Genomic DNA, 26,544 nt, shown 5'->3' with positions numbered 1-26,544 from the left:
GACGTATGAGTGCTGCCAGCACTCATACGTCTATTTCCCAAAGCCAACCTCTGGATATGATGCTGAGCACGTGCACTCAACTTCTTTGGTCGACCATGGCGAGGCCTGTTCTGAGTGGAACCTGTCCTGTTAGACCGCTGTATGGTCTTGGCCACTGTGCTGCAGCTCAGTTTCAGGGTCTTGGCAATCTTCTTATAGCCTAGGCCATCTTTATGTAGAGCAACAATTCTTTTTTCAGATCCTCAGGGAGTTCTTTGCCATGAGGTGCCATGTTGAACTTCCAGTGACCAGTATGAGAGTTAGAGCGCTAACACCAAATTTAACACACCTGCTCCCCATTCACACCTGAGACCTTGTAACACTAACGAGTCACATGACACCGCGGAGGGAAAATGGCTAATAATGCCCAATTTGGACAGTTTCACTTAGGGGTGTACTCACTTTTGTTGCCGGCGGTTTAGACATTAATGGCTAATTGAGTTATTTTGAGGGGACAGCAATTTTACACTGTTATACAAGCTGTATACTCATTACTTTACATTGTAGCGAAGTGTCATTTCTTCAGGGTTGTCACATAAAAAGATATAATAAAATATTTACAAAATGTGAGGGGTGTACTCACTTCTGTGATATACTGTATACCTGCACAAGATCCATGCTGAGAGGCCCTGGGCTAAAGTATTACCCCGGCAATCGATGAGAAATTATTTTATTAAATAAAATAACCACAGAAAGAAACAACTAGTGTTTGCTAGGCTATATACAGCAGCACCATTTGCTATCTTCTAAGAAATCTGTAGATTTAGATTGCAATCCTATGTAAGTCCTGCTGAATTCAATAAGGCTGTCTTCCGAGAGGACACATCTCCCCAAAGCTTCAGTGACAATGCCACTAGATAGGACCTCAGATGACAGAAAATATTTGAATGAGAAGCCACTGCAGTGCTCGTCAAACAAAGCATTTGTTGCTGAGAGAAAATTCCTGGACCTAGATCTACCTTGGCTCTTTTATATGATGGAGTGATCTAGATGAAATTCAAACATGGATTCATTGCAGAGGGGATGGAATTCAGAAGCAGGATCTTGGGGCTATACCAGTACAGGGTCCATGCTGAAAATGTTTCCTTAGGTATCCATAAAAGGTAAGAACAATACAAAGTTTGGGGTTTTTAAGAATACATTTGACAAACTTACAATCACCTAGGAGATGTTTATTGCCTACTACTAATAACCAGGTAGAAAAAGCAAGGCACCCCTTATGCCTACAATGTGGTAATGTGGATTGCGGTCGCTTTTCAGAAGCACATTGTGGATTTTATTCTGATAGTTTTCAGAAAAAGACTATGAATTCACATTTAAAGAAGCAATTTCAGGAGAGTTTTCCCATCTGGGTTTTCTGACAAGCTGCCAGGAGCCTACCTTGTTCAAGTGGCACTGGCTGGAAGGAGGAGGCCATTGAGGGCGTGGGAGGAAGGACACGGCAACACTCCAAATGTTTACGCACCATTTGTTCACGTTGCTGAGCTGGCAGTAAAGGGACAGACTTGTGATGGAATATAGTTTGCATATATGGATACTGCTATGAACCTACTAGAAATATTCTAGCATATATTCTAGTTACAGCATTCAAGTTATATTCTCATATAACACCCTTTATCAGCTACACTGGCTCCCAATTGAAGTTGGAGCCCAATTCAAGGTGCTGGTACTAACCTACAAAGCCAAATAAAAAATTTCAACCTAAAAAAAAAAAAAAAAAAAAATTTCAACCTAAACGGCTTGGGACCAGGATACCTGAAGGAACGTCTCCTTCCCTACATGCCCTCATGCCCCTTAAGATTGGCAGGGGAGGCCTTGCTCTGGGAACCCTCTCTGAAGGAGGTACAGAGAGTAACTACTCAGAGGAGGTCCTTCTTTGTGGTGGCACCCAGATACTCCCCAGAGAGGTCTGCCTGGCGCCAACTCTCTTTCCGGCGCCAAGGAAGGATCTTTTATTTACCTATTATTTTAATAATTAAATTAATAATTTTAATAAGATAACAATATTTTATAGATGCATTTTCTTCTTTTCTTTTTTCTCTTCTTTAATTTGAATTGTTATAGTTGAATGTTTTAATGTTTATTATTTAATATTTTAATTGTACTTTATGATTATTTATTGCTGTACGCCATCCTGAGGCTATGCAAAAGATGGGTTATAAAGGGTTTAAATAAATAAATGAGAAATATTGTCCCTTTCAATCCTTCTGTGGTCCCTGAAATTGATATTACATATGATGTGTAAGCTAAACAAAGCTAAACAAATACAATTGTTAGGAAATAGTTATTTTTATTTTAAACATTTGAAAAATGTATGGATAGATGCCCTTCAACATAAGAATTTCATTCAGCCAAATACTAATGATCAGGATCAACCCTACCATTCCTTATCCAGCAGTTATTGGGATAATAATCCATGGCAGGAAATGTGCAGTTATTCTGTTTATTATAAAGTTAGCCAGCATGCTGGGAAAGCACCATTTGGATTTTTGGCCTGAGACACCAAGACATTTTGGACAGACTGATAATCTCCGAGCACTCACAAGGGTGACAATTCACATCTTTTGCTGAAACTTGCACCAATGTCCCAGAATAAGAATGCAGCACAGCCATGAACAAGCACCAAATTCAGGATTCCTTTATGCCAATTCTGCTGATTATATTGATGCCCTCTTCATTAGCTGCAACCTTCCCCATTCCCATGTGTTTTTGCTCATTTCTCAAAATGGAAGTTTTACCTTTCCTTGCTCACAGCAAATTCAAAAACTGCTGAAAATAAAGTTCTTCCTTCTCTCTTCTCACTGGCCTAACTATTGTGAATTCTGTGGATCATCATGATCCCAAATGTGTAATGACAATTATGCACATTGGGTTTTCACATCTAGCCTGGATATTCTTTTCTGGTCATTAGCAGCTAGCTGGTTTTATAGTTACTTACAATCCCCTTAGGTTATCAGCTCTCCCAGCCACATATTAGATGGAAATCAATGTGAAGCAGAGAATAGATGTCATTGTCATGAACTACCCAGGCACTTCCTGCACTTTCCTGGCTTAGCTGCGTTAAAGACCTGCTTGTCTGATGGTCAAATTTGTGTAAGTGGGCTAAAGTTGGCAAGATCTGTACTGCTGACGGGCAATTACATAGGTTGGTCATTTATCATACAAACCATGTCTAGAGAGAATTCCTGTGGCATAAAGATTAAACAAACTGATCTCCAAAGACATCTGGAACCTGAACAATACTTGACCACAGACAGCTCTTTCTTTCGCACTGCAGCATGAAGTATCAAAATCACTAAAGTTCTTTCCATTGACTCTAATGGCCTTTATATAGATAAGAAGGCTACATAATGCATCTATTTTTGGCTTAGCAATGCCATTCCTGCAATACTTGCACAGGTGACAAGAACATCTTTTAGCCTGGAATGTACCACTTGTGAAGATTTTTAATACACAACACAAACTTGGAGACAAGCATTTCTAAATCCAACCTGCATTTCAGTTAATGAAAACTTGGGGTGAATTCTGACACCAAAAATTGCCTTGCAGTAACCCTGAAATCCGTGCTGTCCCTTTAACATCCCCAGTGCACCATTAGGATGGTACGGCACCTACCACTGGCGCCCACCACTGCTCCTCCATGCTTTCCCTCCCAAGCCTGCATTAAGAAAGACCAGGACTTTGCAATGCAGGGTAAGTGCGCAAAAGGAGACCCAGATGGGAATGGCAGCAATTGCTTTCCTCTTGCTTTCCTGGGACTGAGGCCGACATGCTATGCCCATTTAACTCATTAGGCCTGTCTTCCTCACAGGGTTATAGACTTTTAAACTCTGGAAGGCTCTCATTCAGATGTTGTCAAACTGCCACTCCCTGTTCGCATGGGAGTGATGCAAAAAGCAGGACATCCAAGCATATACAGGTGCTATGGAAGCTGGTATCACACTGAAGCAGCCAATGTGGCTACAAACAGCAGTGCTGTGAGAAGGTCCTGCTCTTTACTGGGAATACTATATTTAGCTTTAAGCACCTTGCTGCAGAGCAAAGATTGACAAGCTGGCAATCATCCAAGAAAGATCAATAGAAATTGTTGAAGTCAGGAAAATATCTATTTATAGAGAAAATAAAAAGTGTTCCATATTCATCCAGTGCAAAGCTCTGGAGACCAAGTCCCAGTTCAAATCCTGACCATGTTAAGACATTTGTTGGATACCTGATCAAACAACCAAACTCTTCTTGACCTTACCTATCCCTCAAGCTAACAGAGAATCATAATTCATTAGATTTATTTCAGGAACAGACAGAAAAGTACATAAATGCATTCAATATATTTCTATAAATTACCCAACAAAAATAAGAGCCCATGTGGCATACTTGGTAGGACTATCAGACTAAGACATTCAAATCTCTACTCAGCCACAATGCTCACTAGGCATGCTGGCCACTCTAACTTACACTCTAACCCACCTTGCAGGGTTGTTCCCAGATAACATGGATTTGAGAAGAACTGTACATACTGCCCAAACTCCTCGGAGGAAGAGCAGATAAAAATGTCATAAATAAAGCCTAGTATGGCACTTATGGTTATTAATACCTTCAATTAAAAATAATAATTGCAGTGGCTTCAATGCCATATATTTGTAAAAGCTGCAATTCACATTAAAGCATTAATTTGAAACTGCATGGGGAGAAGTTCCAGGTAGGTTAAGCAGCAGCATTTTGGTTGTTGGTTTGGATGATGTTACAGGTATTTATCTATAATTTTTTATAGACAAAGGAATGTAAGGAAAGCAGGTGCACACCATTTCTTTATAGGAGAATATTTCAACTTATCACAGCAGCTTCTTTCTCACAGGTTATATATTGGTATTATTGAACATACTGGATCGTAACTGTATGATCTTTATACGTATTCTGAGCATATTTATCTTGCCAGGGCTTCCAGAGCAGCTTAAATAAGGCAATTCCTTAGACTATAAGGAGAGGGGATTGGGAGAAAAGGTTGAGAGTTCACTTAGGTACTTGAGTTTTCATTGCCAAGTTTCTTGAGTCCTGGAGATGACTGTGAGCAAGAAGGCAGCTTCTTCCCCCTACGGGCCTCATCCGTGGCAGGCAGGAGAGGGGGCAGGGACCTTTTAGTGTTGCATCAGGGGCTTTACAATAATGTTAAGGATGGCAAAGCCAAATTAGCAAATGAGGTAAAAGAGGGAAAGCAGCAACAAGAACTAAATGTGACAATCACCTGTGCTTAAGCTTCTATATTTTTGGTCTGTGCCACATAGGCAGTTCTACCCCTAGCGTTCTCAGCAAGCTCGTCTGCCTTTAGGATACGATGGGCAGATTTTGTTTCACTTAACACTCACTTTTTTGTAGATCCCTCCCAACCTCAGACCTCTACTATTACCACACAGGGATATTTTGGACATTTCTTTTAAGAGATTGCACTGTGGCATATAAGAAAACCTTTGTGAAGGGTTGTCAGGGGGAGGGGACCCCATCCCTTACAGCCAGAAGCCCTTACAATCCATCTTAAATCTCATGCCCAGTGAATAGGTACTAATGACCTATTCCTCTGTGGTATCTAGCAAAGAACTTTTTTCTCCTTCATTTATCCCCAGAAATCAAGCATCCCCAATTCAACAGTGTAATGAATCCCAGCCTGTGATGGATGGCAATGCAGGCATCACCATGTAATCCAAGGAGCAGTCTCTTTAGCAGGACGAATGGCCCTAAATGTGCTTTCCTCTTCAGATGCACTGTCACACATCAACATTGGTTAACCTGCAATTAGCTGGCACTGCAGCCATCTTGCTACAAGCATCAGTGATGCCAGGAGAGACCCATTTCAACACTGTGCACAATCGCACTCAGTGTGGCCAAGCTTCTGGGGCACAAAGCCCTCCATCTTCACCACGGCAATGCATGTTTCCAGATGGGAGTCCTCACGGGGGCCAGTGCAGGTTCACTTTACTGGGCACCTCTGTGAAGATCCTGTGTCTCCTGAAGGAATTCAGCCCCTTATTTAACAGAAGCCAAATACCAATATTTAGAGTCAAAGGGCTGAGAACCAACATGGCTGACAAAGAATGGTTCTACAATGGTATCATTGTGGACTGGTTCAAACCTGAAAACAAGGATGCATTCAGTCTTATGATCTTCTCTGGAAAAAGCAGCATTGCCTGTGTAACTGGGCAGATTTACAGTCTGAACGCATTCAAGGGAGAATACAGATTAGCTGACAAAGTTCTGAGTAAACGATCTTGCAAATCAAGGTTGAGGTCAGTGGAAGAAACACTCTTATAGTGTCACCTTGAAGTTATGCAAAGATAATTTCTGTGTCTTGGGCTGCTGGTAGCTTTCCAAGATTATTCCATTCACAAACTCTATAGCTAGAGGTCACAGATTCTCCACAATACTAGTTGCTGGGCTCCCAGCTCAAGGCATGTTAAAAAAGCATTAACCTGGGTAGCAGGGACAAGACAATTTCCTTGGATTACTTCTAGGATGCAAGTTTTTCTACAGGGAGTGCCCCTTAATTGAAGAAAAATGAATTCTTCCCTTCCCCCCTTCAAAACAAAGAGAATACTAAGACAGGTAACCTAGTGGTAACTTTCCTAAGTGCATGAACTAAAGCATGGGTCCTCAAATTAAGGCCCGTGAGCCAGATCCGGCCTGCCATGCCCATTTAACCGGCCCACCGCACAGGTTTTGCACTCACCAGGCAGGAGGGCGGCTTGCTCACAAGGAGGTTGCTTTAGAATCACTTGGAAAAAATGATCTCCTTGCGAGCAAGCCAGTGCCTCACCATGTGCACCCCCTGTCCCCGCCTCGCACGCACTGGCCGGCACTGCCTTGGTGGCCCACGTCCTCCGCTGGCACCTGTCAACTGGCCCCCTTTAGAAAAAGTTTGAGGACCCCTGAACTAAAGGGCCATGACTTAAGCCAACCTTGTAAATGTTTCCTCCCATCCTCAACTCACACTGAAAAATTAGCTTTTAAGAAATCTTCCTGTGTTACCCAGGCAGCATTGTAACTGCTACAACGCCTCATGGTACACTGGTAGCAGTGGAAAAATTATGGCCAGATTGTCACACTGCAAAGTGAAATTGCATGTGTGCCAATGAGACTGGCCTTTGCATCTCAAGCTGGCAGCATGTAGAGATGAGCCACAGAGAGGCTCTTTGGTGGCTATGATGTACTTAGGTAATGCACGAATTGGACCCCAATTAAGGAAGCCACAATCAGGGCTTCCTTTAAAAAAAGAGCAGGGAGGGAGGCTTACAAAAGTACCATTTCTCTAGGCTCAGTATGCATTATGCTCTTTCTCAAATTATGTGTGTGTGTAAGAATACAGGAGGCATTTTGCTTCTTTTCAAACCATTATGGCTGATGTCAAGTAACAGAACAAAACTGAAAACATCAGGACTGACTGCAAACAAACCCTTCTGAACAAGATTTTTCATCAGGGAAACCTGAAATGTATCCTCACTGAGGATCAATCAAGCACAGCAGTCTCAAAGCTCTTTCTAGCAAGTGTGAAATTAGGACTGGACTACACAAAGAAGTGCGCTTAGCCTGGGCTAGGAGCCCATTTGATCCGTCTCCCAGTCAAAACTACAGCACCTTGGAAACTTAATCTCCTGCTGCTGTTGTTACCTGCTGTCAAGGCATCTCCAACTTATGGTAATCCCATGAATGAAAGCTCTCCAGAATATTTGTCCTCTGCTAAGCATTCATGAATGCAAAACTGTGACTTCCCTTCCACAGTTGAGCCATCTCATATCTGACCTGTCCCTCCTTCCTGGCTCTTCCCTTTTCCTGGCTTGATTGTCTTCTCCAGTGAGTTTTGTCTTAGCAGACTGATCCTATACATATTTAGGCTATCATAACAGTAAGAATTTATGCCTGAATGCTCTTATTTTTCTTTTCCTTCTCCAGCCAACTTTTCCATTTGTGTCATGTCTTTTATAAATTATAAACCTGGAGGTAGGGACTATTTAATTTTTTAAAAAAATGAATATGGGAGTCCCATAATACACTCCTATGCATGCCTATTTGAAAGTAAATCCAACTGCAGGCTGACTCCCCAGTAACCCGGTATAGGATTCTAGCCCTACTGGCTAAAGATCAAGGAATAAATGCTTTAAATACACAAATGAACAAATAATTTACTTGTGTGTCCCACTGAAGGGGACACACTTTTGAGCAAACATTAGCAGAATCAGAGTCAGTCTTGTAGAGATCCATTTTGCCTATATGAAGAACTGCAACCCATTAAGTTGGAATTTAAAAAAGAAAAGGTGGGGGGTTGATTCCTCTCTCTCTAAGCTGGCAATGACTAACAATATCTGCAGGGCAGCAAAAGAGTTTTGGGGCTAGCAACTCTGCGGGGAGGGGGGGTCCCTTTCGAGCTAGTCTTACTGACTGATTGTGGCAATCACATGAACGACTGAACTTATTACATTTTCCAGGAGGCACTCAAAGACATCTATCAATCCTCCCATCATGGCACAGCAGAAGCTGCCCTTAAAGAGATTCCAATCTTCATGCTCCCTCATTCTAGTCACATAACATGGAGACAGGCAGGAGCGGTGAGCACAGAACATCAAACACACCTCTTAGCCATCCTTCAGAGCCCTGGCAGGAACTCTTGCACAGAAGAACAGCCCTGCCCTGCTTTTATGGTTAGCCTGAAACAAAGTGAATTAATTTTAGGAGGCTGCACAGAACATCCATAATTACTTAATTTTCAAATATAGCTACACACACAAGAAATCCTTATACCCAATTTTCATGGCTGGTCTGCTCTGCTCAGTAATGCACAAAAGTTATCCCAGGTGACAAATTCCTCTGGGATTCCATTAGACAGTTAGCACTACTTTCTAGCAGCATCTACGTCAAAGCAATATCTGAAGGGTGCTTTTTAATGCAACAAATTTTCCTTCAGCATCCTTGCCATTTCCTTTCTTCTTTGCACCCATTCAACTCATTCAAAAGCCCTTTAGTGCCTGCATCCCAGCCATGTCGATTTCCACAGTAATTGTCAGATTAAACAGCAGCACACATGCAAAGATTTCAAAAAATAATTTCAATGGCTTCCTTGGTTGAACAGATAAAATTTCAGAACAACCACAATGGGTCTCCACTATCATACGATCATAAGGGAACAATAGCATTTGCCTTGTGAGCTCAAGATGAATAACTGCACAAAAATCTGTGAAACATCCACCTATTCATGGAAAAAGGCAGGTTTCCAAATGTGACAGGGAAGCAAACCTTCTATTATTGTTAGGGTTGTGAGATTAGTCCAATCTGCATCAAAGTGGTCAGTGGCTACACTGCCATTGATGTTAATGGCTCTAGAAGAGATTCTGTATTTGTAAGGGTTGTCTCTAATTGCCAAGCAGCACAACTTCACTGCACCATAGTCAAGCAGCCACACAACCCACAATATCCATAATACTTTCACCTTATACAAATACATTTGCCACAGCATTTAAAGCCCTGAGCACTACAGTTGCTTGACAATTAACATTTCTATACCGCCCCTAGCCTAAGCTCTCTGGGCAGTTTACAACAATGATCACAGAATCATACACTCAAGTCACCCATCCAGATTCTAACCAGGTCTGACCCTGCTTAGCTTCCAAGATTAGGCAGGATCAGGCACCTCAGGCTATATGGAAGTTGGAAATATGCATGTGAAACTCAAAGTCTCACATGGAACCATCTGAAGACACACAAAATGTGTACCTAAGAACAACTGTGGATTGTGGCAGAATGCTGCTTGCAGCACAGTGGCCTGGTCTGTACATCACAAACAGTGCACAATAGTATTGGTTCATTATGAATAAGAATAATTGCATTTCTCCATTTTCCAATAGCTGAAGCTTTCTGAGCAGCTTACAAACGATAATCAAAATATAATATGAAATACAAAAAACAATAAAAGCATCATAAAAATTAAAGAACAAAATGTAAAAGCCAAATGTTCCTTTATCTGTTGTTGATAATGAAGTATGAATGAGCAAGTGCACTGGAAGCTTTTAGGGGAGGAGCAACCTAAACTTATATCCCAAAAACAAAACTGGAGGTTGTAGGAGACCCATTCCAGACTTGTAATCCAGAACAAACCAAGGCTTACAAATCTGGATTCTTTTCCTATAAACCTCCTGTTCATGGTTCAGGCCATGATTAGCCTGACCTCCCACACATGCATTTCTACCACACAATTAAGGCTGCTCTTGAGTTGCAGAGATTAAAGAATAGGATTTACAACACTGGATTATACTTTATGATAAAATCATACTGTGGCTTTTAAACAGCCACTCTTACCCAGAAAACCTTCTATTTGATTGTGTGTTTAAGCAAAAAACAAAACAAAAAAATGTTTTCTCAAGGGCAGCTTTACAACTTGTAAAAAGAAAATATAACTCAACAGGAGTAAAGCACCATCAAAGCTAGTAACAAATGAGCAAGACCCCAAAACAGTATAAAACTGATTACATCATGGACTAAAGAGGACAGGGGGAGGAGCAGGGGTGAGTAGAGGTTGCTCCATGTCAAAAAGCCAACAAAACAGATGCCAGAAAATCTTGCCCAAGGAGAGGATGTCATACCCAGGAGAAGCACCACTGAGGTTCCAGACTGTGGGAGCCACCCAGAAGAGGGACTCACCCCGCCCGCAGAAATCTTAATATATGGGCAGACTGCAGAGGAAGACAAGTTTCTCAGGTACCCCATTCTGAGGTCACACTGGGTTTTGAAAGTAATTCCCAGTGCTTTGAATGGACCAGGAGCTAGCCCCGTTGGCATAAGCACCAGGACATTGAGATGATCGTAGCTGTTCCTGCAACTTGGTAGATGTCCTTTTGGCTTTCTGCAAATTCTGGACAATCCTGAAGGCAAGCCCCTTGTACAACAGAGCATGCTGCATCACAGTCATCTAACCCAGCACACAATCCCCATGGCCTGCTCCTCTCACAGCCTAAAAGGGTCGCAGCAAACATACTGGATGAAACTGATGGAAGGCAATTCGGCTTCCAGTGAAAAGGCCACCCACCAGCTGTGATCCTAATCCTTTGTGAGGAATGCAACCCCACCAGGAGCAGGTGAGCACCACTCTCTCACAATCATGCATGATCCAATTCCTCATGCAAGAGGACAAAAGACTTGAATATTGCAGAAAGCATCTATCATAAGGCAGAGAGTAAATGCTTTCCCTACCATTTGAAGAAGCAATATCTGAGCATCATTTCATGCAGTGAATACTTGAGACATAGGTCATTTTACAACCAGAGCCAATTGCCATGCTGGCTGAGGATCTATAATTCCTACCACATTTAGGAAGTTGCGGGTCTGGGAAGCTATAGTGGCTCAAGCTATACTTTTCGATGCTCATGGGTTTGTGGCACCTGGAAGCCAGAGTCTAAATTTTGGCCAAGCAATTTTTCTTTTGGCAGCCTTACCAGAATGAGCACACAGGTACACATGTCGTGTGTGCATAGACAGAATGGCACATACCCCAATCATACTCTATGAACATTCTGTCAAGATATGCCTATAAAAATTATTTTAAAATCTATTAGGATTTTTAAAACCCTTATAGGAAGCCTGAAACATAATAAGAATTCATAGCAACCATACAAATCTGAGCCAGGGTCCATGCTGATCTCCTACCCCGCTGGGATCTGAGGAAGCAATTTTCGGAAAAATCACTGCTGCAGAGCTTTCTTTGTTTGGAGAGGAGAGGTAAGAGAACAGGAAAATTTATCACTCTGAAAGGTTTCCAGTAATATAAAGAGAAAAAGAAAAGTTCTGGAAAGGGGTTGTTACTACAACACAGAGCTGTCATCACATCCTCCTCTGCAATCGGTTATCCCATGTTCAGGAAGATAACGGATCAGGCACAAGATCCTGCCATTGCCCACACAAGCGCTTCTGTCCAACATCACCTGCTGGAGTAGCTTGCTTGGTTTGAGCAGCCTGCACACTGAAGCTTATCTTACATTTTCCTGCTTGCCAAATGGCATTAACCACTTTGCCCTCCCACCTTCCCTTTCTGCAACATTTAGCTACTGAGGTTAAATTAATTCCACCTACTTGCTTGCACACAGACAATGCAAAGCAAGCAATCATGTGCAATTTGTGAGGCAGGGAGGGAGTGCGACAGGAAGATCACTCTTCCTACATCTGCGATCCCCTTCCACTCCAGATAAAAGCTTTCAGCGACGTCTGCAGTTGCAGAGTGGGAGCTGTCCCACAATTTCAGGAAAGCAAACAGAGAAGTGTGGGTAAGGAAAATGATCATGATATACAATAAAATTATGATTATATATATTAAATACAGTCAAAAGCAAGACACCCAGTCCAAATGATAGTAGAAAGGTGCTATAACTGTATATCAATTCACATTCTTAACAGCTCAGAATTATTACTTTGGGAGTAGGGGTGAAAAAATCATTTTCACAATGCCAAAATGCTGAGGCTTGAATGTGGGAGAAAGCGATTTTCTATCAATAGAAACTCTACCTTGAGAAAACATAGATGAAGGCTTCATAACAACCAAACAACTGAGCAATGACTATACTAGAAAAATCTGCCTTGAAACTCCAAGATGGTATCTTAGCAAAGGCGAAGCTGTCATGTGAATCCAGGGAGTGCCCTCCAAGTTTCTGCCTGTTGTCTGTTTTATTTATACTTGTTGCTGATGGCCAGAAAATCTGAAATGCTGTACCACTTACACTGGTCAACAGTCAGTCAGTTTCCAGGCATGACTCAAAGTGCTGCTTTTCCCCTTCTATCCTTCAACAGCTAGGGAACATACCATTTTCCTGGAAACACTGCCTTAGTGCACACATCCCTGTATGTACCTGGTTTAGACACATCTCAGGTGTCTGCTACCCACACCCATTAGGATGGCATGCAGAAGAGGAAGGGCCTTCTCTGAAGAGATGGTGGCCCCACCAGAGTGGAACTCTGTTCCTACTGACATGCACCAGGCATCCAGATGAGTCCCATGCCCACTTTAACTGAGACTGCTTTTAGCTTATGCTCCCAACCAGCTACCCAAAGTATTGGGTGTCCTTGCTAAGGTTGCTCTAATATCATTACAACTTGTCTTGCACTTGTTTACACTTCACTTTGCATATGCGTAAAAAGCAACTAAAAAATTTCTGCTGGTGGTGCTACTGCAAAGCCTGCAACTTCTAAGAATGCAACCACTTTTCCATCAATGCTACTCATGGCAATGTACAGCTATACAAATATTTTTCAAATTATATTTGAAAAGAAAACAGTGAAGATTTTAAAAACAGCATACTAGCACACATAACAGGTACGTATTCCCCATCTCGATTAAAATTTTTGAGAAAATAGGGCCTCCCATTTCTCAAGAATAAGGAATACATTCCCAAGAAAAGGCCCCTTCCCTGCATTTCATGGTCCAAGACTGAGACAGGATAGAATTTTGTTTGGTCCTTATTTTTAAGTGAAGTGGCATACATTTTCACTCCTGGACTAGCAAGCAGCTTAGTTTACCTTTGGACTGCACACTTCTCTAAGTTTTTGCAATGTCATTCTTAGTTGCAAAAATAACATACAAAAATGCGTATTTATGAATGAAATGTATACATTTTAAATTCTTTCATATTCTAATTACTGAAAGTAGGAGGGGGCAGACTCCATCACTGAATGCAGGTGAAACTGAGACTCGCCAGAAAAAGACTGGCCCACCAGTTCCTGGTTCAAGGAAGTTCATAAAAGAAGTGGTGCTCCCACAGGTCTATTAACAATGTCCAAAGGCCATATTCAACTTCCATTTCAGCTCGCAGTAGCTCAATGTGTCCATGAGGTTACTGGCTTCCTTTGTGCCTCACAGTAGCCCAGAAACTCAACACAGAGAAATTATTATCTAGCACAACATTTCTGTAGAGCTCTCTCTTATATATATCTCACCAAGGTTACCTGGAGTACTTTTACTATGAATCACCGTATGTGTGTACCTTCGACAAAGATGCTTTTGGCTTATTGAACAGTCATTTCCGCTACCCTGTGCCACATAGGTGGCTGTTCTTGGAAGTCAGCTCTTACTGCAAGCTGTCCTCCCAGGGGCATGATGTACAATAAGCACTCACAAATGTGTTTTGCTGTGACTGGAACCAAGATGAAATAGCAATATTAAAGGAGATGAGTTTTGTTTATGGAGTGGCCAAGTATGCCATTACTCTAGAACAATGGGGGATAGCAAGAAGGAAAGAATGTACTACAGTGTGATTTATTCCTTTCCTGTAGCAGTGGAAAAATTTTAACCGGCCAGCAAAATAGGCCCACCTGCCAAATGTAAGTCAGTTTGATGGCTAACAGAGTTCCGCTAGATTAGTTGTGTCACTGTAGCACTTCCACAGTGCCAAGATCTTAGACTATTTCACAGGTATTATCATCATTCAGGAACACCACCTGAGGATCAGAGTGGGTCCCCCAAGATCATGACCAGTGCTCCCAAGCAACAGGACTAACGAGGCACACTTCTGCACATTTCGTCCAAAGCAAACCCTACAGTGTTCAGTGGGGATCATTCACAAGTAAGTGGCCTAGAATTTACAGTGCAAGAGACAGTAGACTTACTAACTCTAAGACCATTATGCTGGCCTTCCCCAACCTGGGCTACAGGTTGGGCTACAGTTCCCAGCATTCCTGCCCACTGGTGCTGTTGGCAACTGCAACCCAAAATGTTTGAGAGCATCAGCTGGGGAGAGCTGAGTTGAGTTGAAAGGGAAAAGTGCAGGCATTTGATATGCAAGGCAAAGGCCGTTCCAGGTTCTCTTTTTCCTGGATCTCTCTCCTCCTCCTGTTAAGTTGGGGTGTGTGAACTGGCCCCAAGTTTGTGAAGACTGGATATCCCCACCTTGTTAATAAGCAGTACAGGACAGATTTTTTTTTCCAAAAATCAGACAATCTAGTAGAAACATCTCTTGCATAAACAGCCCTAACACAAGGCAGAATTATGTCCTCCTAGAGCCAAGGAAGACGTGCACCTGGTAACCTGATGCCAACTGCATTGACTTTCAGTCTTTAAGCAGCATCCGTGATAGGGCAATCAGGTTGGAAATTGCAGTGTGCATCCAGGCAGGTTTAACAATTTCCTGCAAATGGACACAGACCCAATGAGAACAGCACACACAATTGCCCTCAGAGGCAACCTCCCATCAGCATCCATTTCAAAAAAGAACATGCAGAAGAATTTCCTGCCACCTTGAGAAGGTACCCTAGCTTCTAAGAAAAGACAAAATGCAAGTTGCTGGACCAGATTTTGTATTTAAAATCCAAAGCATTCTCTCATTCTCTCTCCCTCCCCCCCCCATTTTTTTTTAACTTAGGAGGTTCCCCAGCACAATGTCTGAAAAATCCCCTGGCTCAGGAATGACCTTGGGCAAAAGCCAGTCCGGTGCCCATGCCACTTCCTGTGCCCAGTATAAAGAGAAACAACGCTTGGTGAATCATGCTGATGTGTGATAAAAACGAGGAGGAAAGAGACATTGTGGTAGGAGATTGACAACACATGTTATTGCTGTCTGATACTTTCACTGAACAGCCACTACAAGAACTTCTACCAGTGGAGGAATCTAAAGATAACAGAAAGAAATTCTTCTGTCAGGAAGCAGCAAAAACTTGGAATTCCTCTGCAGTTAAAAAAAGGTCAACCATAATTACACTATAGCACTCCTTATTCTCTATGTTGGAGGTCCTTCGTTTGAGCCAGTCCACCATTTCGGGAGGTGCAGAGCAATCACATCACACCAGGACGTTCTGCCAGCAAAAATCCACAGGGCTCCTCATGGACATTTCTAAGTGGTATCATTTAGGTATTTCTTTACTAACATTTATATATGCCTGTTTGCTGGAAATACCTTCAAGGTGGTATCCCCATAATGTGGAAAACATATTCATGGGCTCTGCTTCTGGCCATAAACACATATTTTCAGGAGTCAATAGTTGGCTGGGGCTCATCATGCCATGCACATGCAGCACACACCTGATTAAAAAAAGAGACAGACAACTGTAGACACATGGTAAAAGACACACTACAGGCATGTGCAGGTTTCCCAGGCAGACACCTGCCAATTTCCACATGTGAAGTGGCACTTGAGGGTCCATTCAATTATGGAAACCATGCAATTCTGCACCTTCTTAAATTCAATCTCTGCCGCATCACACATATACTCCCATTAATTGCGCACCAAATTCTGTGTCAAGTAACAAGAAATTCAACAACTTGTAGGAAATATGCAGTTAGCCAATTTGAATACATTTTCTTGTTTTGTACATACAATTTATTCTGTTTCTGCTGAGCCTGGTGAGGGGCGTACAGTAACAAAGAATGCTGAAGCTGCACCCAACTGCAGCCCCTAATAGAAGGCACAGAGGGGCAGTGATCCCCTGCAGTGAATCCTAGACCTCTCCTTTCTTCCCCTACCCTCCCCATCTCCATCTGTCCATCCTCCACCACCATTCACCAACACCCCCGTCTTTGTAAGACAAGTGCAGCAAGACTGCTCCAGCTGCTTTGTTTTCCCAACTGAAAACATCTGGTCTTCTCTTCCTGCCCAGCACAGAGGCATCATGGGAGAACTGGCACAGGCTGGATGGGCATCCTAAGCTGATGTGTTGAGATCCCACAGTACTGGGTTAGTGCTTCTGAGCAGACCTGCTCTGGTAACTGCTTTGTGACAAGTATAGGAAGATGTGGATTTTGGGGTGCTATCAGAATTTGTTCCAAAGGCTGCTATACTGTGTGGTTCTGAGAACAGTCTGTGCTATTTTAAGGACCATCATTGTTGTTATGGTTGTGTGGATGTGCTTCTCCTACTCATCATCTTCACATTGCTTGCTAGTTAGTGGAGAGAGAACTGGTCTGGGAACAGGAGTACTTTTAGGTGGTTCTGGGATCACTCTTTGTATGTTTTGCACCTCAGTTTTCCCCTTCTGTGGGATGGTTTGTTGACCTTTGGGGATCCAAGGACAATTCTGCCTCCCTGAGCACCTTGCCTTGTACTTGGGGAACTTGCCTATTGTTACAAAGATGGCAGAGAAATGTCATTGTTTTTCAAATTAAGGTTAGGGTATGCCCAACACATCTTTCCTGAGCACAGGAACTGGAGCAAGTAAGGCATGAAAATGGACAAAAAGTAATTTACTCCTGAAAGGTTCTTCACCCCACCCCACCCCACCCCACGGGCAGCAGCTTCAGACACCAATCAAAAATCCTCTCACACACAAGCACTTCCTTACATTCATTCTAAATTTACATTCTGAATCCACCAACCATTAAAAATACAATCACAGAATGTGGTAACCCTAATAAAATGCACTAGAGAATACGGATAACAATCTGTTCCTCTCCATAAAGCATGTTCCCATTCACAAATTTGGATGTATCCTGGATGAACAGTGATGTTTGGGCCAAGGACAGTGCTGACAATAGCCACCAGCCCCTCCTGGGCTTCCTGAGTAACACTTTTGATAGGTGTGAACGGATGATTTGAAACAAGGGAGTAGAAAAATTTAAAAAGGTAACAAAGAAAATTACATAGCCCAAAGGAGAGGAAGGGCTAAAATCAAGTAGCACAAAGTGTGGGGAAACAGGCACGTAGGCAGGAGGGCCAAATACTTCCTGATTGTTTATTGACAAGCTGGGCAGAATAAAATGAGCCTATTGTAGCCCACCAGGGGCAGGGTTGGATTGGGAAGAAGGGCCAGTGTTGGTGCAGCATGGACTAGGCAGGTGGAAAAAGTGTAAACTCTTTCCCCTATTAGCCAATTAGGGGAAAGGAGGAGGGAACAAGCAGCCAGGAGCAGGGTTCAAAAGGGGTGTGTGAACATGTGGTCAGGTGAACAGAAAAATGGGAAGGGAAACTATTCCTTTCTGTTCCCTTCATTGCGATAAAGTTTTAAAAAGAACTCTCTGCATGCTTGGAATATTTTTCTCTTCCGATGGAAAGGAAAGAGTGTTCATAACAACCTGGGGGCTCTGTCCGGGACATCTCCTAAATCCGTTTTCAGCTTGATTTGGTGAGTCTCTGTAGGAGGGTACCCTGCCGAGGTTATGGCTGTCCCACAAGTGACTCTCAGACCGAAATGAGGGCGATCGGAGGCCCGAGACTAATTGAAAATCCAGCAGCAGAGACTTCTAGAACCTCAGGAGGGGTTCAAAAGGGGGTTTGCTCAGGTAGAATAAACCTGATGAAATGCATCTAAGTTTAGGTAAGGAATCTCTATTTCTCACCCGAGGGAAAGGGGAGTAAAGTATTCAAGGAGGGAGGTCAGGCTGGATGGCCCAGGAGGCCTTTCCTGGCCTGTTCTGTTTCTATAGGGGTAAAGGGAACAAGGAAAGATGCTTTCCTTGACAATTCCTGGGAAGGATTTTGGGTTGGGGTGGCTGGAAAAGGAAAAATGGAAAACTACTGTGTATTTGTATGTGTGTTGGATGGGAATCCCGCCTAAATAAATGGAGGGGGGATATAATTGTTGTTGTTAGTCATGGTTAATAGGGAGTTCTTGCGGATTGGGCCTAAAGTGTGGGGCCTTTCAGGAAAGAACTAAAATTCTCTCGAGGTACAGTTGAGGTGAGGTTAGCAGACTGTTTTTGGAGAAGGAACTAGAATTAGGAAGTGTACTTTGGACCAAGAAAGGTGAAAACTGCATCTGAGGAGCTGGAGAGGCTAAAGGGGAAATGGATTCAGGAAATCTAGCCCATCAGTTTGTGAAGGAAGGCATGGTAGGAAAGAAGGAAGAGGATTTGTTCAGGAGGAAACACATGCAAAGGGAAAGCACTGTGTGGTGTGGTTGTAATTTCATGGTTTGGATTGAAATTTTGTAGATGCTGCAAGTAGAAAAAGGAAAGTGAGTAGATGGATTTGTGGCAAGGAAAGAAGAGGAAGGGGGGAATCCTGCTTATCCTGAAGGGATTCCCAGAGAAAGAAAAGAAAAAGGAAGGAAAAGTGAGGCAAAGATGCAGAAGGGAAAGGTTTTCTTTTATGTGTTGAGGAGGTTTTTGGAAAAATAGTGGAAATTGGATGGTTGTGTTTAGCAAGCAGCCTGAACAGTGGCAGGCTGGAGTTCAACAAGTGAAGATTGCATATGGAGGCAGTGAAAGGGGAGGGGGGTTGCAGGCCCTGTGGGCTTAGGCCTTGCAGTTTCCCTCTCACATAAGGACTCCTGTTGGAAGTCCACCTTGTCAGGCAGGTAGTAAATAGGTTCTTGGTTTTCTCTGGGTCAATTTGGTTTCTCTACCTGTTGAACATGCAATTGTTTGGTATGTGGGGTGTAAAAGGCAAAAGGAAAATTGTGCTGGAGGCCATGTGAGGTGATGTATTTGACAGGAATTCCTTGCTTCAAGGGGGAGCATGGAGCTTGGTGTGTGAGTGGGCTTTTTAGGAGTTTTGGATAAATAGTGGTTGAGTGTTTTGGTACAAAATGGGAAAATGTGTAAGAAATGAAACAAAGTTTCACATGGAAGCACAAAATGGAGGAGTTGGGAGGGGCCACAAAGGCCATCGAGTTCAAACCCCTAGTGTTGCAGGGCACCATGTTACACACTTTTCATTTGAGTAAAGAAAAGAAGGAAAAAGCAAATGAAAAAGAGGGGGTTGGTATACCTCATTCGCCGAAGAGCACTCCATTATTTAAGGGACAGCAACAGCAGCTTTTTCTGTATTAGGTCTGGTCAACTGAATTCAGGGAAATGTGTGCTGGAAATTATGGACTTATGACTCTGGGCTTGGCCATCCCCACACAGCCAAGAAAGGGGAATGCTCTGGCAGAAGGTACCACCATTACGTGAGTGCTGCAGCGGGAGCACTCACACAAGAGCCTCTGAGCATGTGCAGAGGTCAAAGTGCTTTGGGAAGTTGGGGCAGTGCTGCTTCCAACCATGAGTTGGGGGCAGGCTTGCACTGGTTCTCTGGATAGGACCTGAGGTGTCTAGAAAACTCTAAAAGAAAATATTGGGGTGTTTAAATCTTAAAGGGAGGGGAACAGTAAGGTAATGCAAATGAGGTGAGACACTGGGGGTTCTTTGAATGTTCAAAGCCTGTATTGCCTCAGGAACAATTCTGCATGGGAAAGGGATTGGGTTGAAACAAAGGATCCATGGGCCAACATACCAAAGCAGAGAGGAAGTGTTTTGACCTAAGCCAACAAAACAAGTAATGACTGAGGGGCAGCCTGAACATCACCCCCACCCCAAGGTCAGCCACATAATTATTCTAACCTGCCTTGGCTCTCCAGCATCAGTCCACTTTGAAGCTGCCTAAAAGAACTAATATGATACTATATCCAAAAACGTACTTAGTTGCTGAGAGTTGGTTACATTTCCATCCCTTCCACAAAAAGCTGTCTAATAGGCATGACTTGTTTATTCTTACACCAATTCGATCCAAACAAAACCATCAGCATGCCTACATTACACCTTTTCTTTTCAGGTATGCAACAAAGGCACACGCCAGATTGATTTGTCTTAAAATCAGTACATACACAAAGCCATTAATTCTCTTCCAACAAAAGATCTGTCTGGTCTGAATTTAACAGGCTGGGTTGTGCAGAAACTGTCTCACTGTAACTTTCCATGCAACCACTTCTCAGAAGCGCAGACCCAAGAACTTCCTCTTTCTTTAGCTTGGGGAAGCGGGGGGGGGGGATGGGTGACAGTGAGATAATATTTAGTAACAAACCTGCATTATTGCTGCAGTCAGTGCTGTAGGTTTTCTGGTTGTGACATTTGTTAATTACATGCAACTTTTCCTGTTCTGTATTTGCCAGACAGCTACAAAACATTAGGTCAAAAGAAAGGCAGGATCCCAAATCCCTTTGCAGTTTTCCGTAGCTGTCTCCCACAGACAAACGTCTACCTGGGCAATAAAAAGCTGTAACTAAACAGCCTTGCCACCACATAACAATACTTGGAACAAGCTCTATCTACATTGAAGCACATTTGAGTCCCACTGATTTCACTTGAGAGAGATTTGAGCAAGTACTTTACTTGAGCTCAGGAACAGGCAAAGCATAACCCTCCAGATGTTGTGGGTCTGCAACTCCCATCATCCTTCTCTCCCGACTATGCTGGCTGGGGCTGATAAGATTTGTACTCTACTTGACTTTGGCTGGAATACATTATTAATGATCATGTAGTACATTTCCTAGGTATTCTCCGGGCACTTCACATACATATCTTGGGTTATTCTTATAATGCCTTTGTAAGCAGGTTAACAATTTAAATTTCCATATGGCAGGTATGGAGCCAGGCTCCATGAGGTCATGGTCTGAGTTAAAATCTGAACTAGTGATTTACTGGCTGGCTCATTCTTTCATCCACTCTTCTCTGCTGTACATTTGCTTGTGGCTGAAAATTTCACTGGAGCAAGATGTTTCAAATATCTGCATCATTGTCCTTCAAACAACAAGAACGGCAACTTTACCTCTACTCAGGAATTCAAAGGCAATGTAACTGACCAGGATTAAAGAGGAATGCCCTGGGGAAATGGCAAGCATTACATTTTGAGTGGCCATTCCTGGAACCTTTAGTAATGTTACTTACACAAACCTCTGGAGCAGTTCCCTCTAGTTTTGCTGAGATCTGGCTAGGAAGACAAAGGGAAGGACAAGAGAAATAAGCACAGCCTCCTCTCCTCCAGTTTGTTCCCCCACCCCAACTAGGTTTTGTGTTAATGTTCTGCCAGATGACATTTCAGCAAAACTCTTGAGAAAGGCCTGAAATTTTGGGGGCAATTCTTCAACCTTGCAAGGCCAGGAGATAAACCAATTTCTAAAAGATATATGAATTCCATGACAACATCCTCTCAAACAAACAAGCAAAACCTACAACAATCTTTGAAAAAATGTCCTAATTAGTACCCTCCTAAAAATCATGATCACTGAGGATAAGTAAGAAAGTCATGATACAGGCACCCACTAATTTCATTCACCCTACATGGGGTAAGCCTTGCTGAACACAATGGGATTTACTTCTGAGTAGATACATATAGATGGTGCTGTAAGATAGCTTACAAGGAAGCCCCCAATCCAAATCTCTGCTCAACCTCATTAGAAGGCTTTAAGGTGACAAGCCAATATTCCCTCAGTCTCTCTCCAAAATATCCAAAAAGGAGGCAATACCACAGGCCTACCTTGCAGGACTGCTTGCAAGAATTATTGAGATAATATATATATGGAGTGCTCTGAACACTCAAAAATGCTGAATAAAAGTTTTAAACAATAATTTCTGTGATGCACTTGTATAGCAAGTAAAATAAAAAGTTCACAGAGTTATGAACCAACAAGGATTGACAAAAGGATTTAGAGCAAACACCTGAATGCTTATAAAACAACACCACCCTCCTGCTCCTTAAAAAGCCACACATGGTAGACTTGGCTTTGAATTGCAAAAAAAAAAAAAAAACCAACCCAGGCAGCTTCTTTTCTTTACAGTAGAACAACCTCACCAAGTGTAATGTACAGTATCTGCCTTAGGCATGCTGGCTATGTCAACAGATTATCTCGCATCGAACTGTCTAGACTGTTATGAATATGCAACTGATTCAACAGCCAGGACACTGTTGGAAGCGAACTGAAAGAACTGTTAAGTGGAGAATTATTCGCCTCTCCAACTGAATCAGCTGCTCAAAAGAGAAACATAAAGAAAACCAGATGTGACTCATCACTGAGTATGCCTAACAAGCAAGCAAACCCAAAAGGCTCTTCTTCCGTTAAGAAGAATGTGGACTTGAACTGCTCGCTTGCCTACAAAATATCTGCACCAAGTACTTTGCCAGAGACCCTTTTCCAAAAAGAAAGATGGTGTGCGCGCATGGGAGTTTTTAATGTTAAGCCACCGTGTGCAAATACTTAACAATGTCCACGGCAGCGAAGTCTGGCCATACGTATGTCTACAGATATACACGCGTCTCCCAGGCACAATGTAGATTTAAGCCTGTCGATAAACATTCGGATGACTGGAAGATAAAATCCAGCGGCTCATTATCTCGTTCACTACTGACACCGGGGGTGGGGGGTAAGTTGCATTAGAAGCCACATGCTTCTTCATGAACACCAGTCTAGTTAACTATACAGGCTAGGCTTCTCTGCTCCCCACCCGGGCAAAGATAGTAGCTTACAGAATGCAAAAGAATCCTATTAGACATGTTATCAAGCCTAGCAATCCAAATCATAGCTCCGGCTCTGGAACGAGGAGCCCCTTAGAAAGGGGCTGTCCTCTCCAGCCACATCTCACTAGCCCAGCTGATGGTTTGATTTGCAATCGTTCTCTTCACAAGTCTTTGTTTTTAGGCTAATCACAGATTTCTCCCTAGACTCCCATCTCTCCTGCCTACCAGTTTAATTTAACCTCATTACCCAATTTCCCTCTTAGAAAGCATTTCTTAACCACTCCAGGGTCTAAACTCTCTACTGGGTGCACAGAAACAAGCTTAGACTGTCATTATTCTAAGCTAATATTAACAATTCAAGTTTCACTTTTGAAGGGATATTTTTAAAAGTAGAAACTAATGCACAGACAAAATTTTTATTGCAATAAGTTACAGGCTTCTGCAATCAAGTCACTCTTTATAAAGCAAGTGGTTTACAATGACACACCAGTTATCGTGAAAATCAGAACAATCTATTCCATTTTTACCAGTTGTCAGTTGGTTGAAAGCAATTACTCTTGTTTAAAAAGAGGGGCCACATCCTTTCTTTCAGAATAACCCACAATTTAATACGAAAAGAACGCAAAAAGAACTTCCACCAGACCCCAGATACACCCTGATTTAAGATTATATTCTTTAGAATTAAATGCAAGCAGCTGTGAATTGGACTGCTTTGTTAATGATACCATTTATGATAGCGTTGCTTATTTTAAGGGGCGGAATCAAGAGGAAAGAAAATGAGAAATAAAAGCAGAAAGGCCACTCCAATGCATCAGTGTCTGCATTTAACAGATTTACAGGAGTAATGTAAATGGTTCACCTGCTGCCAGTTCTCTTCCAAGGATGGCAAAGCTGAGAAGTACCCGGTATCGTGGACAAGTTGCAATTCCTGGAATATACTGTAACTAGCCAGCACATCCATGTTGCTGCTGCTGCTGCTGCTGCTGAGCAAAAAAACAACAAACCCCGACCTTTTTCTTTTAGATTTGTGTTTGCAATTTCGTGATGGGGCTTTAGTTCTGTTCATTAAAAATGAGGGGAAAAAAGACCCTTACGAGCAATCAATCCAGATATCCTTTTCCTCTGGCTTTTTGCTTTTGTTTGCGATATGTATCTATATAAATATATGTAGATACTTGCAGTCACACTTTCAAAGAGAGGGGGGGAATCAAGGCAGAAGCACGAGTGGAGAAAAAAAGGAGAAAAAAGGAAAAGAGCCCCATCGACAACCCAATGAGAAGGGACAGATGCACCCAAACGTGTACAGTGCAAGCCGACAGCCAAGCAATCAAAGAGGGGGGACTTCTCCACTTGTAGTAAAAAGCTATTGCCTTCCAGGGCTCTGTTGCTGACTCCAGCTCTTGGACCAGGGAAGGGGAGGGGGGAATGCAAACTCACTGACACGAGACTGCCATCTATTTCTGCATTGCTGCTCGCTGCTGAATGCAATCTTTGCGCTTTATTTTTGGGAGGTTGCATTTTCTGTCCGGCGCGTGCTCCCAGCCCGCGCGCTCATTTTTTCCTCCCTCCGTCCCCCTCCCCTACGCCAATAGTCCTAGTCCCTCCCCTTTCCAGTCTCTTCTCCTTTCTCCGCGCAGTCGTGGGATCTTCAGAGGAAACTGTCCATTAAGGCAGCGCGTGACCATGTAAGGTAAACAGGGGGCGGGCAGAAAGGGCCACTCATGAAGTCACTGAGACCCAATCCACGCCTGGGGAGCGGGGAGAGGGCGGGGCGAAGAGCGGAAGAGCCTGGACGATTGGGCGAGGGCTCGGTCTGATTGCTGCCTTATAAGGCAGTATAAGGAAAGCTATTTTTAGAGAGCTATATAAGGGGGCTGGGCTGATTGCTGCGCGCAAGGCTTCGGAGAGGGAGTTAGCGGCAGGCGCAGCTTGCATGATCGTGGCGCGGTTGGGGGCGTGCGGCGTTCAGGCTCCGGTGCATGCAAATATCGAAGGCACATCGGAGCGGCGTTGTGTGGGAGCGATCGCGAAGAGCCGCGGCAGCGAGACTGTATTTGGAGATAGATGAAAGTGGCGACTTGTGGTTGCAGTGGACGAGAGCGAGATGGAGGAAGACGCTTACTCTCGGCCCCGCATTCGTCTCCGCTCGCTTATTTCAGAGCCGAGGCTCTTTCCCCTTGTGAAACCTGCACATTTCCGCACGTAGGGGACAGGAAGGTTGCCTGTTCATCCACGCATGTTTGAGGCTGCTTAGTGAAAACTAAACTCCGGCACGCCAGCTAACCCGTTCGCATTGCTGGGAGCCTCCCTTTGCTACAAAATACACGAACTAAGAGCAAAGTGGAGGGAGAAGGAAGGGGGGATAAACAATGTCAGATGCCAATGCTGCTGCGCTGTATACTTTTACTTGCGAGTAAGCCCCTCCAACTCAGTGGGATCTACCTCAGCGCAAGGACGCTCAGGATCCAGGCCCTGCTGGCGGCTGGTCGCATGCGTTGTGCTTGCAGCGCCCGGAAAAGCTTCTCTGAATATGGGCGCCCCCAGTTGGGAAGCCTTGTCCGCAGCGCGCTCACGGGAGGGAGAGGGCGGCGAGCGCTGGGCCTCGGTAGCTGTCTTCGTTAAGGTTCTGTGGTGCTCTGGCGAAAAATACGGGGTTGTGCAGCGAGGGGGAAGGGAGGGAAAGCTGAGGATAATAAACCTGTTGTGGGAGCACACGGTCAATGAAAAAGGCCTTAATTTATCAGAAAGCAACCGCAGCCTAATGCCAGCATCTATCTGCACTCACATAATCAGAAACCTGCAAGGCGTTTGCAGTAAACATGCTAACATGCTGGGTTGAGGAGTTTTTCCATAAATGGCTAGCATGGGCCCCGTCTCCTTCCACAAACTTCTCTTGGGGGTGGGGAGAGAAGGGGGATGCGTTTGAAATGAAGGCAGGGCTCCTTTTGCGCCGTGCAGTAGGGTTGCTTCGTTCCTGCAGTGAGAGAAACACGTGCATTTTTTCCTTTCTGTTCGTTTTTAAAAGATGCAAATTAACTATTCAGTGCAGACTCTGGCGTGGAAAAAGGAGAATTGGGAATTGCCAGAGCTGCCCCAAGCTGGCCAATCATCTGGTGTTCTAGCAGTTGCATTGCCACATTATTGTTACTAAATGTTTCTATTGTGAACAGCAGCCCAGCCAAAAGAAATGTACAGCAGTGAAAATAAAGTTGTATGCTATTCCTAACAATGAAGCGTTTTGCTGTGATGATGGCCCTTGTCCTCAGATCTGGCTGAGTGGGTTTCTCTGGATGGGCAGGGAGAAGGCTGCAAGTAGGCAAGAAGTGGGGTACTGCTTGGTTCTTCCAGG

At 43.4% G+C, this 26,544-nt stretch overlaps 1 protein-coding gene across 1 annotated transcript in view; it reads right to left on the bottom strand.

The window, feature by feature from the left end:
• Positions 1 to 24,739, bottom strand: part of KLF7 (Kruppel like factor 7) — a 91,984-nt gene extending 67,245 nt beyond the window's left edge. The window contains exon 1 of the mRNA XM_044432034.1: positions 24,055 to 24,739. Within this exon, the coding sequence (XP_044287969.1) occupies positions 24,055 to 24,261 (207 nt within the window). The 5' untranslated portion in view covers positions 24,262 to 24,739. The remainder of the gene's footprint in view (positions 1 to 24,054) is intronic.
• Positions 24,740 to 26,544: the final 1,805 nt, after the last annotated feature.

This window comes from Varanus komodoensis, unplaced genomic scaffold (genome assembly GCF_004798865.1).
Source record: "Varanus komodoensis strain SLA01 unplaced genomic scaffold, ASM479886v1 scaffold23, whole genome shotgun sequence".
Lineage (NCBI taxonomy): Eukaryota > Metazoa > Chordata > Lepidosauria > Squamata > Varanidae > Varanus > Varanus komodoensis.
The sequence above is the reverse complement of the archived record's forward strand: the minus strand, read 5'-3'. Positions and strand labels throughout refer to the sequence as shown.